The sequence below is a fragment of the Furipterus horrens genome, unplaced genomic scaffold (genome assembly GCF_987537825.1).
Source record: "Furipterus horrens unplaced genomic scaffold, mFurHor1.1.pri manual_scaffold_4, whole genome shotgun sequence".
Taxonomy (NCBI): Eukaryota; Metazoa; Chordata; class Mammalia; order Chiroptera; family Furipteridae; genus Furipterus; species Furipterus horrens.
In genome coordinates, this window is record NW_028327174.1 from 176,723,361 (window position 1) to 176,740,950 (window position 17,590).

At 45.5% G+C, this 17,590-nt stretch overlaps 1 protein-coding gene across 1 annotated transcript in view; it reads right to left on the bottom strand.

The window, feature by feature from the left end:
- Positions 1-17,590, bottom strand: part of ANKS6 (ankyrin repeat and sterile alpha motif domain containing 6) — a 44,618-nt gene that overhangs the window by 9,539 nt on the left and 17,489 nt on the right. Inside the window, exons 8-12 of the mRNA XM_090274484.1 lie at positions 17,356-17,405; positions 13,925-14,128; positions 12,675-12,828; positions 10,569-10,735; positions 3,613-3,796 (exon numbers count right to left, since the gene is read on the bottom strand). Of these exons, the coding sequence (XP_090130610.1) occupies positions 3,613-3,796; positions 10,569-10,735; positions 12,675-12,828; positions 13,925-14,128; positions 17,356-17,405 (759 nt within the window). The remainder of the gene's footprint in view (positions 1-3,612; positions 3,797-10,568; positions 10,736-12,674; positions 12,829-13,924; positions 14,129-17,355; positions 17,406-17,590) is intronic.

Here is a 17,590-nt window from a genome sequence, read left to right on the forward strand (position 1 = left end):
TTCACAGAAGAGTGGACTGGAAGTTAGAAGGCATGAGTCATTCAACAGTGGCTACCAATGTGCCTGCTATATGCTGGGATCTCAGTGTGTCTGGGAACATACAATGAAGAAGTAACAGGTGATGCACACTGCTCACCATCAGGCACCTGTACGTAGATGACCCATTTGCTCTCTACAACCCCATGAGGTAGACCCTATTACTGTCCCCATTTACAGGTGAGAAATTGAAGGACAGAAAGATTGGATGCCGTACCTTGTGTGGGTCATAATACTAGTCTACAGCACAGCAGGGATTCAAACCCCTGGTCTAGCTACCAGGCCTGCACTACACACGCCACTCTGCCACTTCTCCCACTGGTGGTGAGTGAAGGCCACAAAGAAGGGGATCCTGGGACAGAGAGGACAGAGGACCTGGCCAAAGGGACTGGAGAAATCTTCACAGAAGAGCTGCTACTGAGCTAGAATGTATGAAATTAATTGAGTCCCAACCCAGACCTATTCCATTGTAGTTCCATGATCCCAAACCTTTGCTCTTGCTGTTCCTTCCCCATGCAGTCTCTCTCCACAGTGATGTGCTGGTACATGGTTAACAGCCGGCTCTCAGGGGGAAATGTATTCATGTATGTAGATATATAAGTTTACTGCAGAGTTTACTGACACAAAGAATGTGTAACACACAAGTTACATGTAATAATAAACTAGACAATAATCTTTGTTATAAATTCCATACAGCAAATGTTTTAATTACATTTCAGGCATCTCACGGAATTCTTTCATTGGTTTTTGCCCTACTCTAGTACCTATGGCCAAGGAGTATAGTTCCAACATGAAGGCTGGTTGTTTCTTTTATGTGGACATGTAAGATGAAATGAAACAATGAAGACATATATTGGAATTTCATGCGACCAACTTTGGTGAAATAGGTAACATTTTTCAAATCCTGGAAGAACATTTTCTCAATTTTTGTGTGCTCCTCACAATGTAACAGCACCAGACATGAATGACACTTTTAAGTTTAACCTGCATAATTAACATTGTCTCCACCACTGTCTAGATTATGTCTAGATAATCTATAAAACAATAAATCCTGCACTGACTGGTGGGGTTTGCTGATTTCCACAGTGTAAAATACCCCATCATGGCCGACTTCCACCTACCAATGTAATGGTCCTGAAAGCAGAACTGGGAAGAGGTGCACAGGAGCGACCTTTGATTATAAAATATTCCACCGTATAGATAAGAGATATAAATCATCTCAAGAGCATAGATATTCGTAAAATGCACTACAAAAAGAGCAAATAATTTTGTTTTAAATACCATGTACCTTTATATTTAATATATTTCATTTAATTGTGAGTTCATGTGCTTTTGTTTTTCCTTGTCTTCTTTTATATATATTTTGTTGTTGTTATTTTATTTTTTTAAGCTGTGTTTAATCACCAGCTCGTACATTTCCTATAAACTGAACGCTCAGCTCCGGCCCACCACTGCCTCATCTCTTCTAGGCCCCTGTGGCCTGGCCCGGATGCCCACTGTCCTGAAGCCTGCCATGGCACTCGGACTTGCTGGTCACCTCTTGTGTTACAATCATTGCATGTGATTCTGTTGAATGCACCTGACTCCCCGGCCTGACTGTGAGTTATCCTGCCACCTGGCACAGGCTATGGTACCCAGGGCCTGCCCCAGAAGCCTTCATGGGACCAACATGAGGCTGAGAAGATGACTTCGTCACAGGCCTTACTGCTTCCAACAGGAGTCCAGAGAGAGGAATGCAGATGGAAAGATGGGCAGGCACTGTGACTGGGGCCACACATTTCCCACAAAAACAGAAAGAATATCTGTTCAAGGATGGAGTGCAGCCTCTGTCCTGTGACAATCTCATACCCCTCAGGACAAGGGTCTCACTGCCTCAGGACCCACATACCCTGGAAGGAAAAACTGAGCGAAGCAAGAGAAATTAATCTAGAAAGAATTCGCTGTCAGGTCCTCCGCTTTTTTCATCCCAACTAGGGCTCTGCAGACCTGTTAAATAATGAATGGAAAGAAAAGAGTGGGCATGGACAATGCACACAGATGTCCACTGTCTCAACTTTTTTCTGGAAAAAGGTCAGGTACAACTACCTAACTGAACCTTTAGGGGTTTCGACTCCTGAGAGCCCCTAGGTGGGAGAATTCATGAGTGGGGAACTTAAGACTCCACCTAGAAAACACGGTTAGGGAGGAATGGGGTTGCTAGTGAATCTCTGAAGCTTTTGTAAATGATTGCATTAGATACCACAAAACAATACAGCAGCCCCGAAATAAAGAGATTGCCAATGGCAGCACACATTTGTCAGCTCAGGATTCCAGCGTAGCACATGCTGGGCAGAACCCGCTTAGCTCTCCTGCCCCACAGCTGCAGTGAGGCACCTGCGAATGCGTGATGAGACCCATGTACACGAGGAGAGGCACCTGCAAATGCGTGATGAGGCCCACATGCACGAGGAGATTTTCCTCCCGTCTGACTAATACTCCTTGATTTGTACCTGCTTGGGCCCCATCTCTCACAGAAGCTCTGCTCCCCCTTCCCCCACCCCCACTCCCAGGAGCCACCAGAGGGCAGTTTTAGATGACTTCCCTCTTTTCGTCCCTCTTTATTTTTCCTGGGGCCTCCCTGCCAGGCCTCCGCTCCTGCTCTGCCATCCGCTCCATCTTCTTTTCCTCACCATCCCCACAGAAGAGCCTTCTGATTCCTGCATGTGGGTTCCAAAGTTCTCCTGGTTGCAGGGGACAGGTACAGCTTTTGCTTGCCCAGAATCCACCCTCCTCCTCCTCTCTGGAAAAAGCACCTCAATTTTCCTCTGAGGGGCCACTCCTCTCACACTTCCAATCCACACCGTGGAGTCAGGTCAGGCCCCAACCCTGGCTCCAAAGGCAGACATGACCCAGGCCTGGCCAATCAGCACATTCCACCCCCAGGGACACAGAGAGAGTCAAGGATGGGCAAATGACAACTGGATTGACCGAAGTTGTAAATTAACCAAGGCAGGCCAATGACCTTTACCCCTGGGATTTCGCTGGACCTGTTGAGAATTTAGCACTCTTTCTGCTGGGTTAAGTTAGTAGGAAGAGGAACTAAGGCTAACGTTGCTGGGAGACATCTTTGCCGCCACCACTCAGAGAGCGCCTACCCGAGATATGGAGAGAAACACTCCCAAAGCACCTGGACCCAGACACGCCTGAAGCATACCCTATTATACATCCATTATATGAACAACAAATGATCAGTTTCCTGTTTTTACATAAACCAGTGTGAGTAGAAATTTCATCACTTGAAACTGAAAGAATTCTGATGTATACAAGGTTCAGGGAATGGTAGCTAACTGCTGTTGGAGAAGCATGTCTACAGGAGTGTGTTTGTGTATAAGAACGACATTTACGTACATACGATAGCTTGCATACCTTCCTCACAGGGAAGACAAAAGTACAAGGTAGCATCAGGGAAGGGGAGGGGCCAGTGCTCTTTGGTTGTAATGAATAAACCTGACCTAGGATGGTTATAGCAATGAAAGGCACCTGCCAGGTCACTGTGACGAAGAGGAAAGGGTGGTTTCAGGACCTCATGGGACTCACCCTCATCAGTGATGGTGCCGCTGCTGGAGCCCCCACTGCTCTTGGACTGCCGGTGGGATGAGGAGGAGGACACGGAGGACTCGGCTGCATGGCCTTTGGGTGAAGGGGAGGGCGTGAGGGTGGGGGAGGTGCTTTTGGAGGTAGTGGAAGTTCCTGACGGAGGCCTTTTGCTTGTCTCCAGTTTCTGCACAAAAGAATAAGACAAATACACAGCTATCACCTGTAAGGTAGAAATGATTAAAGCAGACACCCACAGATGGGAACACTCAACAAGACATCTAACCAGGAGCATTATTGTAACAGTTACAGGAGAATCCTCCCCTGGAGCTGACCAGGGGGAAAAATGGCCCATGATGTCAGGAAATGCAGGGACTAGTCCCACCCCAGCTAGCACTGTATCCTTGGCCAAGTCCCCTTACCTCCAGTTTACCCAGCTTGAAAATGGAAGTGCGGCTTATTAGACACAAAGTCCCTTTCTGCTCTCAATGTCCCTTCATTTAAAACCAGCTGCTTCCAATCTTTCCCGTGTGTGTGTGTGTGTGTGTGTGTGTGTGAGATTTAGTTTTAAACAGATTTTTTATTTGGAAATACTATTATATTTACAGAAGAATTAAAAAGAACAGAGAGTTCCTGTATATCCTTCAGCCAGCTTCCCCTGATGTTAATTAACATCTTACATAACCACAGTACAATTATTGAAACGAAGACATTAACATTGGGGCACACTGTTAGCTAAACTACAGGTTTGACTCAGAATTCACCGGTTGTTCCACTAACACTCTCATTCTGATGCGGGACCCAGTCCAAGTTCCCATGTTGCACTGACTTGTCCTGTCTTAGTCTCCTCCAATCTGTGACAGTCAGCTCTGCGGTTTTGCCTTGTCTTTCATGACCTTGACATTTGTTGAAGAGTACATACTGGTCAAGTATTTGTAGACTGTCTCTCAGATTGGGTTTTTCTTATGTTTTCTCATAATTAGATTTGCTTATGGGTTTTTGGGTCAACGACCACAGAGGTGAAGTGTCAGGAGTCTTAGCACGTCACACTGGGGGTCACGAAGTAACAGCATCTTGTTACTGATGATGTTGACCTTCATCACATAGTGAAGCTGCTGTCTGCCAGGTTTCTACCTTGTGAAGTTACTATTTTCCCCTTCATAATGAAGAAATATTTGAGGGAAGATATTTTGAACTAAATATCTTGGTTTTTTAATTGAAGTTTAACCCACTAATTTTTTTTTTTTTTTTTTTTTTTTTTGTAGATCTTGCATGGAGCAATAACTAATGCAATGTTCCAAAGGCGATTTGCTCTTTCCCTTATTCTTTCCACATTTACTATTTGGAATTTTTCTTTAAGGAAGAGTTGTTCCTTCTCCCCCATGTATTCAGTTATTTATTCATGTAAGTATGGGCTCATGGGTATTTATTTTAATCTTGGGCTCTAATCCAACATTATCATTATTTATAATTGCTCAAATTGTTCCAGCTTTGGCCACTAAGACCTTTAAGGTTGGCTCCTATGTCCTTTGGACGAACACATCTTTTTCTTTTTTAAAAGCATTTCCTTACTTTCTGATACCAAAAAATGCTGAGGCTCATCCTGTATTTTCACTGACCCACAAGTGGAATAAACCACTTCTCCAAGGCCCTGGTTCTTTTCCTTGGAGAATGGAATTTAGAAACCAAAATCTGGGTACGAGATTGCTCATTGCTACTGCGATGTCCTCTCAGTAGAGAGCAAGGAAGTATATGAAATATACTAGCCCATATATACACACAGAGCCACATTTCTTTTTCAACCTGCGTGTATGTTTATACGTATGTGTTGTTTATATTTACAAGCATGGATTTATAATTCAATACTGATACTTTTTACTTCAATATCCACAGGGTTTGTTTTAGTATTTCCCCTTTAATTCAATCTCTGACAGTTAAAGCCTGGGCTTATCATATTTACTTATTTGTTCAACCTTAGTATATATGTAAAGTACATAGATATGCAAAAAGTATGTATGTAAAGTCGTTTTGGAATTTAACCTAAGTCCCTGTAAGAAAAATATTTTTCACGTAGAATCCACTGCTTACATATGGTTCTTTTTGTCTTTACTTTAGCCTTATCAAATCCACTTGATGTATGGTATTTTTTCCCCTGCCTCCGCTAGTGTGGTTATATCATTCATTCATAACACAGTTAATCTGCTGTTATAGTCTGAATTTCATCTTTGGTTCCTGGTTGATTGTTTTTTTTAATTTGCTTATAGTAGAAATAACTCCATTGTGTACAATTATATGGGTTTTTACAAATGCAGAGTCATGTACCCAGCAACAGAGTACCACACAGAACAGTTCCATCATCCCCCAAATTCCCTGTGCTGTCCATGACTAGTCAATCCTTCCCCCACCCCAACCCATAAAAATAACTGATCTATTTTCCATCCTTATAGTTTTGTCTTTTCCAGAATGTCATATAAATGGAATGGTGCAATACGTAGACTTTTGGGTCTGGATCAATATAATGCCTTTAAATTCATTCAAGTCATTCCATGTTATCAATAGTGTGTTCCTTTCCATTGCTGAGAAGTATTCCATGCATGGATGTACTACAGTTAATTTATCCATTCATCTGATGATGAGATGTTTCCAATTTTGGGTGATTATGAAAAAAATGCTGTAAACCCTGACTAACAGATATTTATACAAACAGAAGTTTTTAAAAAATTCACTTGGGTAAATACCTAGGAGGACAGCCAGCTCATATGATAAGTATATGTTGAGTTTTATAAGAAACTGCCAACCTTTTCCAAGGAGGCCATACCATTTTGCATTCTTACCAGCATTGAATGAGAGTTTCAGTAGCTCTACATTCTCATCAGCACTTACATCTTTAATATATATATTTTTAATTTTAGCCATTCAAATAGGTGTATAATTTTACCTTACTGTGGTTTTAATTTGCATTTCCCTAATACCTAATGATGCTCAACGTCTTTTCATATGTTTATTGCCATTTGTATATCTTTGATGAAGTACCTATTCATATATTTGGCCCGTTTTTTAATTTGTTGGTTATTTTCTTATTGCTGAGTTTTGAGTGTTGTTTATTTATTCAGTAGTTTATATAATATGAATAGGTGTATTTGTTTTGATATTTGTCCTAGTTAGTGTTTTCTGAATTTCCTCGATCTGTGGTTTGGCATCTATCATTAATTGGGGGAAATTCTCAGCCATTATTTAAAAATATTCTTCTGTCCCACGATTCTCTTTCCTTTTCTTCAGGGATTTCAGTCACCCATATGTGACAGCATTTGATATTATCCCACAACTTTTGGATGCTCTGTTTTTGTTGTTTATGTTTTTGTTTTAACTTCTCTTTGTGTTTTAATTTGGGTAATTTCTATTGCCCTATCTTCAAGTTCACTAATTCTTTTTTTGACTCTGTCAAGTCTACTGAGGAGCCTGTCAAAGGCTTTCCTCATCTGTTATATTTCATTGGCTTCTAGCATTTCCACTTGATTCTTTCTTGTAGTTTTCATACCTCTGCTGAAATAGTTACTCATATAATCTTACATGTTGTTCAAATTTCCCATTAAAGCCTTTAACATGTTAATGATAGTTTTAAAAAAATATTGTCAGATAATTCCAAAACCTGAGTCATATCTAAGTGAGAGTCTTACTAATGATTGCTTTGTTTCTGGGAGTGTAGTTTTTCTTGCCTTTTCATATGTCTTGTAATTTTTGCTAAAAACTGAACATCTTAAAAGTACGATAGGCCCTGACCGTTGTGGCACAGTGGGTTGGGCATCATCTGCAAAGTGAAAGGTCATTGGTTCGATTCTTGGTCAGGGCACATACCTGGGCTGCGGGCCCAGTCCCTGGTTGGGGCACGTTTGAGAGGCAACCGATTGATATTTCTCTCACACGCCAATGTTTTTCTCTCACACACCGATGTTTCTCTCCCTCTCTTTCTCCCTCCCGTCCCCTCTCTCTTTCTAAAAACATACAATAGTAGAAACTAAGATTTTATGCCTGAAAACAGGCACACCTCTCCTGCTAACCCCTCCTTCTAACTAAATCCCAGAGTGGAAAAGGATGTCCCTTCCTTATGTTTTAAAAGACTGTGTCAATTAACTGCCTATATTATTAATAAATTCTTCCCTCTTCTTTTTCTATAAAGAAATTCAATAATAAAGGTTCTAATTAAACAGGAAATAATTAGTATATCCCTATAAAACAGATCTACCCCAACCAAAAGCAAAGAAACATGATGCTCTGAATTTGTGGGCAGCATTATAAGGAAGGGGCAGGTAAATATACCATTTGCTGTGCTCTGAAATATCTGAACTATTCTCTATGTCCTCAGTGTAGAAGACTGATGACATTAGCAGTCTCATCTCCACTCCTCCCTGGATTCATACCCTTTGCTATGTAACTCTTGTGTTCTCCAACACTGGGTGTGTCTATTTGCTTAAACTTGATGGTTTTTCAACTCATGGCTTTAGCCATTGCCACAAGAACATATCCAAGCTTGTGGACACACATGGCCCAGCTATCCTGGTCACCACAGCCAACAGCCAGACATGCAAATGATCCCTCCAGATCAGAAGAACTGCCTAGCTAAGTCCCGACTACATTGCTGACCCACAGATTCATAAGCTGAGGAAATGCTTTTCGCTTTAAACCTCCGAGCTTCGGGGTGGGAACAGAAAGCAGATATACCCAGTGGGCCTTTAGGCTTTCAGAGGTCTGGGAAGTATAGAAAAAAATGCTCTGACCACCCCACTTCTGTGCCTCCTAAGGCTCACTTCACACTGATTCACAAACATACTAGAAGTCATGCCTTGTGAACATTCCACTATTACAGTACAGCTTGTTTTAAGCAAAGTACAAAAACCAGATTCAGGAGGCTTGTATTTTGAATACTAATTTCTAATTCTTCCTAAGGGAGTCTTTGAAAAGCACTTCATGTCTCCATTTTCTGGAGCCATTGACAGAAAGCCCACTCCTGGTGGTCCTTTGATTTAGGGCAGTGGTTTCTAAAAGCCCTGAGCTGGGCTGGCTGCAACACTCTCTGCGGGGGAAACAGATTCCCCAGACCCTGTTTCGAGAGTTTCATTCAGTTATGCTGGGTGGAGCCCAGAAACCTGAAGGTTACAGCATATTATTATGTTAAGAATATTAGGTGAGCATTGAACTGGATCATTTTCCCAGTTTATTATTTCCTAAATGCATTTTTGACACAATTTCCTTTCATCAGAATATACTTGTATATAGATTATATATGACAGATGAATTCAAGTGAGATAATAATATAACTTATAACTTAGATGTCTACCTATTTTCAACACCAATTAAAAGAAGCTAATAATCTCTAACACATCTAATAAGATCATCAAAATAGAAACAGAGGACAACTATATCAAAGCCCAGACTAGCAAATTTACTTTAATGAGTAGCTCTGAGTTTCCTAGCAGCAAAGGCAAAAAGAGAAATATGATAATTATATAAATCTTACTATTTGAGGGAAAAAAATGTATCCAAGTATCAGTAGAGACACTTGTTTTCTAGAGCCAAATTCTAAAAGGAACTTAATTGCATTGATCCTTTTACACAAGTAATTGCAATCTATTGGAAAATATGCTAATGCAGAGACAGAGAAACTTTCTCTGGAGCTACATTGTAAAAGGAACTTAAGTACATGGGTCCAATTGCAAAAGGGACTTTGAACAACAAAGAGAGCTGTGTAACCAACGGTGGCTGGGCAGAAATATATAGACTATTTCTCATTCATTCATTAAAACATCAATCTCCGGAGGCATTTCTGGGCTCAGGTCCAAGTGTGAGGCCCTCGGGTAATCCAACTGTTCTCATGGAAGAGCTTAAGATCTAGAAAACATGATGAAGAATGGGGTTGTGCCTGGATTTGGGGTCCTCTCAGAGGAGGAAATGGGCTTCACTGCACCACTGTGGGGTGGGGCACACAGAGGGCCACCTGGGGAGGAGCCAGTTCACACCCACATTCTGGAGGCGCCCTCCATTAATCAACCCAGGATGGGGGGCTCAGGAGGTGGAAGAGGCATTGTGAAGACATTAAAATACCCCCCATTCCAGGGAGGCATTTAGGGTTTCTGGTCCATCACAGACTCCATAGATACAATGTGGTGACCGCTCTGGGCTGCATTATTGGAGGAATGGCGTCACAGCAGGGAGCTGAGGCCAGGCTCTGTCCTGCCCACTGACCTTCCTCAGCTCCTCCCCTCTGCCATGCTCTGGCCTCTAGAGCTCTGTGATTGCTATCCCCTCACCCCGGAGCAGTCTCACACCCTGCTCCTTCCATCTGGCTCCTCTCAGGTCCCCATTTAGATGTCACTGATGTCCTGAAACGTGACCGGGCATCCTCCCTTCTCGACAGCTCCTACCACACTGAGGTGAGACTGCTTGGGTCATAGTGACACCCTGCAAGTGACCACGAAACCCCCATTCACTGCAGGATCCCCACTGCTAGCAGTGCCAGGCACAGAGCAGAGCTCCAAAGATGTGTGTACTGCATGAATAAGGTAGCGCTGATACTGTCAGCACAGCTGGCACACAGGCTCACCAGGGGCCAGGGGCCCATGCTAAATGCTCAAGTGTGGGGCTGAGTGTTGAACCCTGGCAGCCTGCTCCTGAAGCCACACTCTGAACCCTCTTGCTCTAATCAATAAACAGATGTGTGCGACAAGAGGCTGGATGAGGTACCTACTAGTGCCCTGGAGATCAGCTGGGAGGCGGCCCTGTGTGCTGGGGACCAAGGGCATAGGGCGCGAGTTCGGTGACTGCCCACACAATCTCGCCCTCCTCAGAAAACCCAGGAGCAGTGCTGAAAGCGGCCCGTCCCATGACCATGGCACCCACGTTCCCCGGCATGTTAGGACAGAAGCTGTGAGTGTTACAGGAGGAGAGAGACACAGAACAAGCACCTTGCCACCAGGACCACCACTTGCAGGGGAGACCAGTTGCTCAGAAGGGCTGGACCCGGGTGCTGGCCCAGCAGGACTTGACTGATGGCTGGGCTTCTGCTCAGACAGTCCGGCTGCTTTTTTCCTCTGGGCGGCGATCTGGGACAGGACACTGTCTATGCTGCCACCTGAGGAAAGAGGAACGGGGATGCCTGCCACGGACCCAGAGGACTGCAACATGGTGCGATGGGCCTCCTGTGCTGACTTGAATGAGCCAGAACCACAGGTCCCAGAACCCCTCTCTATGTGATTCTGGGCCAGGACTGACCACGAGAGGATTCTGCATGAGAATCAGAAGGTGGCCGCGATGCAATGGTCATCATGTGACAGAGGCTTCGCGGTAAGAGGTGGTGACTGATGACGCAGTGCCAGTGAGATCGGCTTGACCTCGCTTTTCCTGCTGCCACGGCCAGCTCAGCCAGCCTCCAGCCAGCACAGATGCCTGTCTGTCCTGCCCTGAATTCCCTCTGCAGCCCAGTGCAGCGCCTTCCACCTGCCCAGCCAGAGAGGGCTCCTCCCTCGACCTCCGTCTCCCCCTTTGGCCCTTTACATCCCCAGCTCCTCCCATATTGTGTCAATAACTTCCTTATTCCCTAACAGTCGGCTGTCAGCTTCCCTGACTGACCCTGATTGACATGTTCCCCCTCCCAGTTTCCCCAGATCTACTGGCAACCTTGAATTATCATGAAAGAAAAAGGGAAGTGATAATACCCAGGGCTCAGGAGGGTGCCAAAGGGAGAACACGGGTGACTAACACTTACGGGGCATTTACCACGTGCCGGGCACTGCAGTAAGTATTTTACATGTATAAACAGAGCCATTCTAGAAAGCAAAATGTATCCAAAGCCTTAAAAATACACAAGCCCCTTGACCTCACCACCCCAATTTGAGGACCTTATGTTAAGCAAATCACTGACAGAGTATGCAGATATGGAGGCATGAAGGCATTCCTTAGCAAGGTTATTATCTATAAGAGCAAAAAGCTAGGAAAGCCTCAGAGCTCAACAAGAGGGAACTGTTATATGAAAGTGTGATACCTCATAAGAATGGACTGCTCTTCGGTTATTAAAAAGATGCTGTAGATACAGGTGAATGGACATGAAAAGGTGTTCCCAGCATGGTGATGTGTACAAAGAGGAAAAAAGGTTGCAGAGCGGTCTATACTCTGAGGTCAGCTTGCCTGGATTTAGGTGCTGGCTCTGCTACTTCACAGTTGTGTGACCTTGACCGAGTTATTTTACTTTCCTGAGCCCCAGCCCCCTCATCTGTAAAACGGAGAATATATCCTTGCAGGTTGTTGGAGGACCAAAGGAGACAATCCATTTAAAGGGTCTGATACTATGCCTGGCACATAATAGCTCTATAAATTATTCCGCTTTAATAATACAATAATGCATAAAATACTTCACAAAGGCAATACCAAAGTATTAATTATGACCTCTAGTGGGTGAGGTTTATAGCTATTATCATTATGATGATCATCATCTTTTGGTTTATCTGGTTTAAAGCGTTTCTACAAGACACATGCACCCCTTATGCAATGGCATTAAGCAGGGAAGCTCTTCCTGCAGAGCTGGCTTTGGTTAATGCTGGATATCCTTGGAGAGGACATAAAAGTATGCTGTACGATCAAAATAACTGGTTTGGGTCCTAATTATCACCGACTTGCCATGTGTCCCTAAGCAAATCTCTTGTCCACTCTGAGCTTCAGTTTCCTAATCCGTTTAATGGAAAGGCAGGATCAGATGCTAAGGTTTTTACCTTTAAGGATTTTAAACACCATGAAAACACTATGCATTTCTCCTAATTTCTTGTAAAAATTTCTGAGAAAACTAAAGCATTATAAACTTCCTTTCCTCTGTCTCCACTCCTGCCTCACAAAAAAATGCAGAGAAGAAATTCAGAATTGTAAATTTGCTGGAAAATCCTGTGGCCACATCAAGACGACAAGAATGTGTAGTTATTGTTTCTGAGACTGTTTGCAGAGTGGGCATGGGGAGGGGGGTTCACGCCCTCAACGCCAAGGGACCTCCCCACCTCCCCTCAGTGGCTGTGCCTGGTACCCACCTGAGCGGTTATGCAGCTCCCCGCCATGCCTACTCACACCCCCGACCCCACTGGAGCCGCCTGAGGAATGAGGTGAGTGGTTGAAGTTTCCAGAATTGGCAGGAGAGACTGGGCTTCTTGAGAGAGATGGAAATTTAACGGGCCTGACAGGAGTCTGCAAGAATAAGATGGGTGTTACGGTAAGGGCTTGCGGGTACGGGCTTGGGAGCTCAGCTGGCGCAATGCAGCCAACGCCCGCATCTGCCCTACACATCCTCACTGACCTGTGCTCGGCCTGCTAGGAGTCCCCTAAGGGGTGGGCCCTCGCTTCTAGCTGCTGACAACCTGACCATTAGCTCAGGCTGAGCCCCTATGACATCATCAATTCCCGCGGGTCACCCAACTTTCAGGGCCACTCGACTCCCCCAACGCTGTTGGCCAAATGCAAACCAGCCCTGCCCATTCGGAGCATCTTCAGGGGCCAGGATCTCCATCTCCCTGTCAATATTTGATATTGCAATGACCTGGGGAGGCAGCAGCAAGCACAGGGGTCAGCCCCACAATATACCAGAGATGGAGGCACTAAGCTTCTCTAATCACTGAGCAAACAGTGGCAGGGCATGTCCGAAATCCTCGTCTTTGGTTTGCCCATTCACTGTATCCACGGCGTAGGCAATCTACACATTTGGAGCTAACTTGCTGACTCAAGGACACCTCAGCATATTACAGAGGCACCAAGAGCGACAAAGACAAAAAGCACTGTGGTCCAAAAGATAGACGTCACACTCCTGGGTGCAAGGAAACACCAATAGCGTACATAGTGGCCTACTGTTTGCTGTTGGTCATGCACCTGAGCAATAATGTAGTGTGGAACTTGATTGAAAGCCAAGAATCTGATTTTTTGGTCTCAGGTCTGACCCATCTCGGTGATTTTCAGCAAATTACTTCCCCTTTCTGGGTCCCAGGATCCTCCTCTATTAAAGGGAAGGTTGAAGGAGCTCAGGTCTTCAAACTGTGTTCCTTGGAGCTCCAGGGTCCCAGAGAAAGGACAGAGAAGAGGGGCTTCTGCTTTCATTCCCTGCACTCTGACACTGTGATCTGTTTACAGGCTAAGTTCCTTACAGGATTTTATTAGACAAAAGGTATCACTCACTTACAAAGATAAAAAAGCTTTAACCCTCTGGACCAGTGGGTCTGAGGACCTTCTGGCTACAACATATCACAATTAGGTGAGCGGTGAATAACATCAGAGTATCAGCCGGGCAACTTACGATGTCTGTGCCCCCGCTACCCATGGGGTGGCCCCTGCTGGCTCTCTGGGGCAGCACAGTCTTCATGGGGTCTGCCTTCCTGTCGTGACATGTCCGGGACCGGTCAGAGCTCCACAGCTCAAAGCTGGAAGGGGGTAGGAAAGGGGGGATGACTGCCTTCAGCTTGTCACTCGGGAGTCTGGTGAAGGGGGCTCCATTTCGAAGCTGCAAAAGACAGGCTGTGGGTTAGACTACGGCCCTGGAGCTCCCAGCTCTGACAGAAAGGCTCCAGGTTTTCCCTGCTTCTCAGAAAATGGCCCTATCTACCTCTCCCCCCCCAAGCCAGAATCCCACATGGTGTCCTCAGCTCTCCTCCCAGCAAGTGAGCAATGCCCACGTCTGCTCTGCTCCAGCTGCTGGCTTCCCCTGGGTCCAGCCGCAGCAGCATGATTAGAACAGGGACAGAGGGATGGAGAGCTGAGGTGAAGCTGCGTGAGGGGGCAGGGAGCTGGACGAGCACAGGGGAGGCTCTCCTTGCTGCATGTAGAGGGCCTCTTAGAGGAGGGGCACCTGAGCTGAGCCCGGAGGCCCATGCAAGTTGGACCAGCGGGGATGGGGAAGAGGACACTGGAGGTGGGGGGAACAGAATGTGGAAAGGCCTGGGGAGAAGCAGGACACATGTGTGGAGCTGCAAGGAGACTCCTGTGACCACAGCTGGGGGTTTCAGGTGGGAGGAGTAGGGGATGAGGGGACTGGGAGGCTCAGGCCAGCTCTCTGTGAGCACAGCGAACACTCCCTTCCCCATCCCACTCTCCAGCCGCACCTCCCACAGCTGACATTTTTAACTGGTACTGAATTTTAAATTTTGAAAATGTGATTTGGGGTCAGTATAAAATCCACACAACGAGGAACGGTAGACTGTCAAGGAAAAGCATTCACACAGTCCACACTAACTTTAATTAAGAAAAGACACTGAACTTAGTGCCAGATGGTACTTTGCAGGGAAGGGCACCCCACAGCTAAACCTGCCTCGGAGCTGGGCCTCTCTGCAAGGATGACTGCAAACGCCCACTCAGCAGGGCTCCGGGGCCAGCCTCCATCTGCCAAGGGGCAGACGGACACACTGCTGCCCTCTACAGGGCATGAGGAGGCAGGACAGTAGAGCTCCAAGGCAGAGGGTGGGCGTCCTGGGATCCCACCACAGCTTTTTGGAGCTTTTCTGAGAGTCTGTGAACACGTGCTGTTCCCCCTGGACCTCAGCCATTCCATCCAGCAAATGGAGATTTGTACTGGATGGAAGACGACCAAGGACACTTGCAGCTGCAAACCCAGCACAGGTGGACATTTTCACTCCCAGTGAGTTTCTAAATCGTTGCACCCTTCCTGGAAGGCAATGAGACTTCCACCCTTTGACCCAGGAACTCCTACATATTTATCCTGAGGAAACAATCAGGCTAGAGAGGGAAACTAAGGTCTAAGCATATTCATCAGAGCTGTTTTTAAAAAAACAAAAGTAGAATTCCCAGAGTCCAAAGGAGATGTGTCACACAGCTGTTTGATGAGATGTGGGCAGAGAGTGTTCAGTGACTTAGAAAAGATGGCCATGAAAAACTGTTAATAAATCAGGCTCAGCACAATATGGGGATGATAGCAGTGCTCACTCTGCACAGCGGCCAGAGATATTAAAGGAGTGAATGTGTGTCAAGTGCGGCAAGAAGTGGCTGGTACTTATTAAGTGCTGTGTTAAGTAGTATCTGTTATTATGATATGTAGCTTTATATCGCATGCACAGACGCTAAAAATATTAAGAAAAATGCTCAAGCAATATATACCATGAAATGTCAATAATGATTATATGTGTCATCAAGGGTAATTTTATTTCTCTTCTTCATATTTTACTGCATTTTCCAAAATTTCAATAAGAGCCTTTCTGTCATCATACTGAAAGTTCTTGATGCTACTTAATAGTATCAAATGTCAGGTAGTGCCAGCTCCCACAGTCAGTGTGTAGAGACGGCGATTTACACTTACTGCATGGTGGGCTGGAGCAGGCCCGTCACTGCTGGGCAGGTCCTGAGGCAGCTTAAGCCGGCTAAGGGAGCTTCTCTGCTCCCAGCGCCTTTCCAATACTGCCCTCTCCTGGCCAGACTCCAGACTAGGGTCTCAGAGCTATATGGACTTGAGTCCCACCCCAATCAGAAGGCTCTCATTTCAGAGTAGAGGCATAAGAAGCCCAGAGAGGTGAGGGAATACATACAAGGCCCCACAGCAGATAACAGAGCTCACTGTGAGCCAGGCATGAGACTAAGATCTTCCTGTGGATGACTGTATCTAAAAACCACCAGCATGAAAGAGAGCATCCCTAAGTCAGAGACTGCTGGCTGGCCCCCAGTATCCATCTTCCACATCCTCCTTAGTAGACACCCCTGATATCTAATTGGGCACACAACCTCCTGGAGCAAAGACTTCATTTCCCAACCTCCTATGCAGTGTGTTGTGGCCATGTGACTAAATTCTGGCCAATTGGATGTAAACAGAAATGTGTGAGTTTCCAGGAAAATTCTTGAAAGACACCTGGCCACCTCTTCTTTCCTGCTGGCTGGAATGAGGCAGCAATGTCCAGAGGTCTAGAAGCCATCTGGGACTGAGAGGTGACCTAGGTAATAGAAGCCATGCCTAGGAGACCAACGGATAGAAGGAACCTAGGTCCCTGACTCCATAGAACAATGGACCAGTCCTGAACTTCACTTACTTGAGAGAACTAAGCTGCTACCTTATTTCCGCCACCGTTTTTTGGGGACTTTCTATTACTTACAGCTGAACTTAATCCTGACAGATCCCTAGGTGAGGAACCTGATGCCTCTGTCAGGCCGGAATATCCTCTGTGAGTCCTCTCAACCTGGCTCCCCCTAACCAGATGTCTGACATTGCCCGTCAACTGCTGCCCCTTCAATGCCCTGTCCTCAGACCGCCTCCCGCAGAGTGCGGTCAGGGCTCCCATTAGGCCACTAAGCCCCAGCACAGCCTCACCCACAGTTTCAGGCTAGCATCTGTTCCAGCCCCTCAGTGCCAGAGATGTACCCGCTGTTACACATTTTTTAAATATTTTATTTATTTTTAGAGAGAGGAGAAGAGAGGGAGAAAGAGAGGGAGACAAACTTTGATGTGCGAAAAAAACATGAATCGGTTGCTTCTTGTGCACCCTCAACCAGAGACTAAACCCACAACCCAGGCCTGTGCCCTCACCAGGAATTGAACCAGCGACCTTTTGCTTTGTGGAACGACATCCAAGCCACTGAGTCACACTGGTCAGGGTCCCATTGTTACATATTTTTATAACAACCCTATCTGTGACCACCACATAAAGACAAATGCTCACATCCCTCCTTGTCAATCAATTAACTAATGATTGGTAGAGACCTAAAATGCTTTCAGAAAAGCCCCATACTCACCATGGTTGTCAATAACGCATCTTCCTTTTCTCCTCTCGTGCTCCCAGGACCTGAGAGACAAATGGAAGTTTCCTGAAATGAGCCCCACCCCACGAGTTCATGGCTGGAGGATGAGTGACCAGGTTGGCCTTCATCCTGGTAAACCAACTCTCCTGGGACATTAAATATTTAATAATAATTGGTATTCAATATTTGAATAGAAGGAAAGCATTAAAAATGTACCTCAGAGCGTGTT